The 8,233-nt window shown below is 37.6% G+C and overlaps 1 protein-coding gene across 1 annotated transcript; it reads left to right on the plus strand.

Moving 5' to 3' along the window:
* Positions 1-1,350: 1,350 nt before the first annotated feature.
* Positions 1,351-3,868, plus strand: LOC138338549 (uncharacterized). Its single transcript, XM_069289523.1, has 4 exons — positions 1,351-1,598; positions 1,683-2,346; positions 2,563-3,057; positions 3,269-3,868. Exons 1-4 carry the CDS (start codon positions 1,351-1,353, stop codon positions 3,866-3,868), a joined length of 2,007 nt encoding a protein of 668 aa, XP_069145624.1.
* The last annotated feature ends 4,365 nt before the right edge of the window (positions 3,869-8,233 follow it).

The raw sequence follows: 8,233 nt of genomic DNA on the forward strand, positions 1-8,233 counted from the left end.
TGATTTTATCTCATATTTATACGTTACTTTAGTTAAATTATATTTCAGCCTTTCACTTCAGTTATTAGTTCACTCAACCGTAGCACAAAGTCGTACATTCAATAAACTAATGTCATTCAATCTGCATCATTATGTGATGCATATGTAAGTGTTCAGGATCATCAACATGCATTTCATTGAGATCACCAACTTATCTATAAACTTTTGATGATGCCTCCTAGCTTTCAGAGGACTCTAGTCTTAATTAACTTTCGGTAGTTCTTATCGGTGCTTATCATAAATTAATAGAGGCTTCATGGATATACAATATTTGACTTTTTTTTGTATTTCCCTTTCTAGATGTTTTGTTATTTGTAGTTTTGATGATTTGACAAACTCAGAGACATTGTAAAGGTACCATGTTTCTTACTTGAATATTGCAAATGAAACAAACCCAGGGACCTTGTAGAGGTACTAGGCTCTCATGGTCACGAGCTTGTTGACTGCCAGCTGAACACGGTACAGAAAGTAGGTTCACACTTCCCGATGGCGTCAAAAAGTGAGACTTCTCCAACCAATGACAAAGAGTTTAAGGAAAGTGACATGTCACTATAGAAGGCACTTTCCTAAACATCTTTTGTAGTTTTTGCAACTTGAGATAAAACTCTTCAAGAACATTTGCAAAGGCTACTAGTAAACAAAGGATGAATTATTCCAAGAACAACAATAATCTCTGGAGCTTTTCGTGTAGTTGTTTAGGAATACATTCTCTTATTCTTAAACTGTAAACTATTCTTGAATCTATAAAGGAATTAGTGGGTAGTGTTAAAAGTCTAGGTTGTCCAAGTTGGATAACTTAGTGGGTAGATTATTTTCTACTTAGGCTTGTTAAGCAATAGACACTATTGCTTAAATGTGATATTAAAAACTTCTTCTCACATTTGTTGTAATCATGTTTTACTTTTGAAGATTAATGAAAACGATTGAAAATCCTGTGAGACAGATCGTGGTTTTACTCCCTTAAGCAAGGAGGTTTCCACTTAAAATCATCCTGTTGATTTTACTGCATTTAATTTTCTAGTTTTATTCAGTAGTGTAGTAAGGGACGTGGTCCATTACTTGTTAAGTGAAGGCATATATTCTATCAAGTGGTATCAGAGCAGGCACTATCTATTTGGTTAAAACCAAGAAAGTGATATTTTCTCTAGAATGACTGCTCCACTTAACCTCGAAGAAGGTTAGTCCTCAAAAAGACCTCCCTGTTTCAATGGACATTTCTACAGTTGGTGGAAGGTTAGAATGCACGATTACCTCATGGCTTGAGACAGCGAGTTATGGGATATTGTACTGGATGGACCGTTTATTCTGATGATGAAAGAAAAGGATGAAGAGAAAACTAATCTTGTTGCGAAACCTAGACAGAAATACGACAAAGCTAATAGAAAAAAGATTGAAAAGGGCTACAAAGCTAAAACTCTTCTTGTCTGTGGGATAGGACCTAATGAGCTCAACAGGGTGTCAGCTTGTGAGTCTACTAAGGAAATTTGGGACTGTTTGAGGACTGCACATGAAGGAACTAAACAAGTCAAAGAATCTAAGATTTACATGCTTACCTCACGGTATGAGAACTTTAAAATGAAGGAAGGAGAAACAATCCATGACATGTTCACAAAGTTGTCTTCCATTACAAATGAATTGTGAAGTCTTTGTGAACCTATAATCATGAGCAAACAAGTCAGAAAAGTACTTCGAATTCTTCAAAAATCTTGGGAAAGCAAGGTTGATGCTATTACAGAAGCCAAAGATTTGAAGGTGTTGACTATGGACGTTTTGATTGGAAATCTGAAGACACGTGAGATGAATAGAAATTATGAATCATCAAAGAAGGAAGCCAAGAAGGAAAAGTCATTGATGTTGAAGTACAAATCAAATAAAGATTCCAGTGATGATGATATGGCATATCTCATCAACAGATTCCAAAAAATTGTGAGGAAAAACAAAGTTTATAAAAGAGGAACAAATAGTACTCGAAATGCAACTCAAGGTGATACATGCTACAAGTGTGGAAAAGCTGGGCACTTCATCAGTGAGTGTCCTTATCTCAAGAATGAAAACAAGGAACATCATAAACCAAGAAGTGACAAAGAGAATAGAAGGGACCTAGTACTCGGTAAGAGAAATAGAAAAGCTACTACAGATTTGATGGTTAAAAAGACTCTTGCTGCATGGGGTGATTCTTCCAGTGATTCAGAAGACCCTGATGAACCAAAAGATGTGTCTATGGTGGCTGTACATGAGGAGGAAACCGATTTCAATGAAATGTTTGCTCTCATGGCTCATACAGAAAATGAAGAAAAGGATAACCAGGTAACTCCTTTTGATATGAAAAATGACTTTTATAAATATTCTTTTAAAAATAGAACATTGGCAAAAGTCATGATTGATTCTGTAATCGAGTTAACATCTGAAAGAGACACCATGAATGACTAACTTGACAGTTTAACTGAAAACAAAGTTAAACTTGAAGAGAAAATGTCAAGAATGGTGTCTCTAGAGTCTGATAATTCTGAACTTATGAACCAGTTAAATCAGATAACTGAAGAAGCTGAAAAGCAAAATGGAATGTCAAATGGTTTACAAGCTGAAATTCAAGAAAAATTGAACAACTCTGAAATAAACTTTGGTCTGTCGCTGGAAAAGAGTAACAAATTAGAAAAGGATATTGTCAAACTTAATGAAGAACTTGAAAAATCCCTTAAGTGGACAAAATCCTCAAAGTTACTGTCAAATGCAACAAATCAGAGTAATTTCAATAAGAAAGGACTAGGAAGCTTGAACATCGCTCCTCCTTATAATCCTCACAGTAAGTATGTGTTTGTGTCTGGCAATCTGCTCTGTCTTCATTGTGGGAAGAATGGGCACTTAAGGAAAGAGTGTGCCAGCTGGAGGAATTCCTATGAAAGACTCTCTAATTATGTTGAAAGGGAAAATTTATCAGAAGAGAGACCTGGTCCTCCAAAGCATGTTTCAACTCACAGATTTTTAAAGAAAAAATCTGTTACTGCTCAAATGTCCTTTGTTAGAAAGCTTCAAAATCTACCCTATTGGACTAAATATAATCTTATCACTCCTTTGTATTCCTTCTGGGAACTCAAATTGAAATGGGTTCCCAAGATGAACAAGTGATTATTGGTGCAGGTGAGTGAGAGGAGCAGAAGTCAGTGCTGGTATATGCACACTAGATGCTCTAAGCATATGACAGGTGATGTAAAAAACATACTCACTCAAGACACTTCAAGGAGGAGGTGTCTCTTTTGGTGACGGAAAGAAGGGGTACATTTTGGGAGTTGGCAAAGTTAGAAGATCTCTTGAAGATTCAATTGACAATGTGTATCATGTGGATGGATTGAAGTACATCTTGTTGAGTGTGTCTCAAATCTTTGACAATGGAGATGAAGTCAAGTTTACTTCAAAGAAGTGCACTGTGGTGAGTCTAAATACAAACAAGGTAATTCTCACTGGACACAGAAGTAAAAATATGTATGTGGCCAACTTAGAAACGTCTCATGGACATGACCTAACATGTCTTAGTGCTCAGAATGAGAATGTTGATCTTTTGCATCGTAGGCTGGGGAATGTAAGCTCATCTTTATTGAACAAACTAGTTTCTAAGGACCTGGTCCGAGGTCTGCCAAAGCTGAAGTTTGCTAAAAGTAAAACCTGTGAAGCTTGTGTTAAAGGAAAACAAATCAGATCATCCTTTCAGCCAAAGAAGCAAGTAACATTATCAAGAACACTAGAGTTGTTTCATATGGACTTGTATGGACCCTCTAAGGTTCAAAGCAGAAATGGGAAAAAGTACATTTTGGTGATTGTTGATGATTACTAGAGATACACTTGGACAAGATTCTTGAAATCAACGGCATACACAGCTGAAGAGTTGGTGGTGTTTTTCAAAATGATTCAAACCAAATTGAATTAAGTCATTTGCAACATTCAATTTGATCAAGGTACTGAGTTTGAGAACTCAAAACTAGATTATTTTTGCATGGAGAATGGTACGAGTCATAATTTTTCTGCTCCAAGAACTCCTTAACAAAATGGAGTAGTTGAAAGGAAAAACAGAACCTTGGTGAACATTGCCAGAACTATGATTATTGAATCAAATCTTCCTCAAAATTTATGGGTTGAAGCTATTAACACAGCATGTCATGTTACCAACAGGTGTCTGATAAGAGCTGTTTTGAATAAGACCCCCTATGAGCTTCTCAACAACAAGAAGGTGTGAGCTATCTAAGAACATTTGGATGTAGGTGTTTTGTGCTGAATAATGGAAAGGATGATCTGGGCAAATTTGACCCTAGGAGTGATGAAAGAGTGTTTGTTGGATATTCTTCATCTAGCAAGGCTTACAGAATATTCAACAAACGAACTCAATGCATTGAAGAAAGCATTCATGTTGTATTTGATGAAGATGGAAGCTTGAAGAAAAAATGGATCAAATGATATAGAAGATTTGATTAAACTGTTCAATTCGAAGAAAATTGAGGGAGTGAAGCTGATGCAGAACAACAACTGAAAAATGACAGTGATGATCAGAATCATAGTTTACCTGAAGAGGCTGATGAGGTTGAAAAGGGCGATGAGGTACCTGGTACTTCTCAGAATTCCAGCAATAGTACATCAAACTCCCTAGAAAATGATGTTTCTCTTGATAAAGAAGAACGTGCTAATAAACTCAACCTATCTGCTCCAAGATCAGGATTGAAGCATAGTTCATCACATCCTCTTGATAATCTTATTTACTTTTGAATTATGCAATTCATACTAGATCAAAAACAAGAAATCTTATTGCATTCTCCGCAGTCATATCATCTATTGAGCCTAAGAATGTGAAAGAAGCATTGGGTGATGCAGATTGGATCAACTATATGCAAGAAGAACTTCATCAGTTTGAAAGAAGCAAGGTATGGTACCTGGTTCCGTGACCTGAATGAAGAACAGTAATAGGAACCAGATGGGTTTTTAGAAACAAGCTTGAAGAAAATGGAGTGATTACTAAAGATAAATACAGGTTGGTGGTACAAGGATACAATAAAGAAGAGGGAATAGACTATGATGAGACCTTTGCACTTGTTGCCAGAATGGAGGCTATTAGAATTTTAATATCTTTTGCTGCATTGATGGGGCTCAAGCTGTATTAAATGGATGTGAAGAGTGCATTTCTGAACGGAGATCTCAAGGAGGAGGTATTTGTCAAACAACCTCCTGGTTTTGAAGATACAGAGCTACCAGATCATGTATTCAGATTGAATAAGTCACTGTATGGTCTAAAGCAGGCTCCAAGAGCATGGTATGAAAGGCTGTCAAAGTTTCTCCTGAAGAATGGGTTTAAAAGAGGCAAGATAGACAATACTTTGTTCTTACTAAAAAGAGAACAAGAATTGCTTATCATTCAAGTTTATGGGGATGACATAATTTTTGGAGCTACTTCAGAACATTTGTGTGAAGAATTCTCATCATTAGTGGGAAAGGAAATTCAAATGAGCATGATGGGTGAATTGACATTCTTCCTGGGTCTGCAGATCAAGTAGTCATCAAATGGGATTTCAATTTGTCAGGAGAAGTACATTAAGGAGCTGCTGAAGAAATTTAATATGTTTGATTCTAATTCTATTGATACTCCTATGGGAACAAATTCCAAGCTGGTAGTAGAGGAAACTGATCCTCTTGTGAATCAAACAATGTACCGAGGAATCATTGGATCCTTGTTATATCTGACTGCTAGAAGGCCTGATATTGTGTATAGTGTTGGAATGTGTGCCAGGTTTAAAGCATGTAACTCGTGATTCACACTTGAAGGCTGCAAACGTATTCTCAGATACTTGAAGAAAACAGGGGACCTGGTTATCTTCTATCCAGCAAGTGACACTTTTTATCTGGTTGGTTTTGCAAATGCTGATTTTGCTGGTTATCAAGTGGACAGGAAGAGTACCTCTGGAATGACTCATTTCCTTCGATCATCACTTATATCTTAGGGTACCAAGAAGCAGAACTCTGTGACTCTTTCAACTGCTGAAACGGAATATGTAGCTGCTGCAGCCTGCTGTTCTCAGTTTCTGTGGATCAGGCTACACTTGGAAGATTTTGGGATTCACATCAAAGCAATTCCTCTTATGTGTGACAATACTAGTGCTGTTAGTATGGGAAAGAATCCAGTCCATCATAAGAGAACAAAACATATTGATGTTAGACATCACTTTTTGAGAGATAATGTTGAGAAGGGAACTATTGTGCTCACATATTGTCCAACGGAGGAGCAAATTGCAGACATCTTCACCAAGGCTCTCAACAAGGATAAATTTGAGAAAAATCGGTTGAAGTTGCGCATGGTTATCTACAAGTGATGTTCTTAGCTTCCAACAGTTGAATTCCCTTGATGGTTAAAATTGCAGTGCAGGTATCCTTTGTGTGAATATTTAAATATCTGAACAAAGATCCTTTTTGTACCTTTTGTAGGTATATTTTCAGTATGGAATTGCTCAGCAAGGGAAGCAACTAGAACAACTGAGGAATGAGATTTAACTGCGCTATGGTACCTGGTGCCTGTCTAGGTTAGCATTTATACATTAAATTGAAACTGAAAAATATGACGTTGATAATGCCACGTGTCAGTCATCGGTCACTCTGACCGTTAGTCCCATCGTTTCTCTCTCAAACCACACATCCAATCACGGACCTGGCACCTTTTCACGCCTTTTAAAAACCCCATTTACTTTTTTTGAAATCCACATCTGTCCTTTAACATTCTTCTTGTTTCACGAAGGGTTTTAGCAAAAGCTAAAAAAGACAAAATTTGTTTCTTCTTCTTCTTTTCTCTGTTCAACAAAACCATTTTCTTGTGTGTAAAACATGTCTTCTCCTTCATCTTCCTCTAAACAGATGCTAGATGCTATAAGTGAAATCGAGCCTCTTACTTTCTATTATCCGGCAACTGTACAGGCCAGACCCAATCCTTCTTCAAGTTCTCAACAAGACACACCCGATTACCCTTTCTATGCCATAGATATAAATAGATCTTGTGTGCCTACCGGACCTGGTCCGTTTCAAGATTTGTTGCCTGACAATCTCTTTGAAGGAGATTTGCCTAAGCATAAGGCATCTGAATCCAATATATTTGCAGAAAGTGAAGAGTTGGTGATTGAGAGATTGGCTATAATGAGGGAATAAGCAATGGCAGAGCAAACTGAGGTCTTACAGAGGGAAGAGGTAAGAAACACTCAGCCCATCTTTGATAAAACTCCTGATATAAAAAGGTACCCTTCTTCTTCCTCCTCTGACTCTGAAACTGAGGAGGAACCTTTAAAATGGAAGGTTGAGAGAAGTGAAGGGGAAATATCTAGAAAAGGGAAGGAGAAGGTAGTCGAAGAGGCCCCTAGGAGAAGACCTACTACTAGGTCTGCTGCTCAAAAGTTGATGGCTGATGCCTTGAAGGCCAGTGCACATTTTACTGCTGCAGTTAGAAGTGTCAGAACCTTCGAGGTATCAAATTTCAAAATGCCTGAGAGCAATGTCGTTGAGTTGCCTGGTAAGGAAGAAAAAAAGAAAACAAAGAAGAAAAGGTCTTAGAAGAAAAAGGGAAAGGTTTCAAAGAATGTTTAAAACACAAAGTCGAAAAAGAAGAGTTCTGAGGGAAAAAAGGAAGAGGTCACAGGGACCTGGTACCCAAGCCTGGAGAGATGAAGGTGAAAACATGCAGAAAGTTGTTGACAGCTTGAGAAACCATGCCGTCTTGGCAGGAAGAGTTTTTGATATGGGAATCATAACTCTTCCTGGCATGGATTCTCTTCACGATATTGTAGAGATCCAATCTTGGTTACACTTGTTCGACAGGAAATCCCCCATCCTCCATGAAGAAGAAGTGAGCAAATTTTACTATAATGTTAAATTCAAGGACGATGGGTGCATCCTCACACGGGTAAATAATATTGATGTATATTTAGATGAGGGTGTGTTGACCAAAATTCTCAGGGTGCCTAGAGAGGGGACCCGGTTTGTACAGGGCAAAACTTGCTCTTCTGAGTTTGCTTCTGTGATTTCTAAGACACACACAACCAAGGTTTCTGGAATTTATAAGAAAATCATGAAGAGTGAGTACCAGTTGGTCTTTGAGTTAATCAACAAAGTTCTCCTTCCTCGCACTGAAAAGAGGACAGTAGCAACTGCTGCTGATTTGTTTGTGATGGAGATGTTG

This window comes from Solanum lycopersicum, chromosome 9, assembly GCF_036512215.1.
Source record: "Solanum lycopersicum chromosome 9, SLM_r2.1".
Taxonomy (NCBI): domain Eukaryota; kingdom Viridiplantae; phylum Streptophyta; class Magnoliopsida; order Solanales; family Solanaceae; genus Solanum; species Solanum lycopersicum.

Bases quoted from the DNA above. Each gene is read 5' to 3' on its own strand.
- LOC138338549 (XM_069289523.1), top strand. From the start codon at position 1,351: ATGAAAGAAAAGGATGAAGAGAAAACTAATCTTGTTGCGAAACCTAGA. The intron at 1,599-1,682 runs GTATGAGAACTT...TGAATTGTGAAG, and splicing joins ATTTACATGCTTACCTCACG to TCTTTGTGAACCTATAATCA. The intron at 3,058-3,268 runs GTTAGAAAGCTT...TACTCACTCAAG, and splicing joins TTACTGCTCAAATGTCCTTT to ACACTTCAAGGAGGAGGTGT.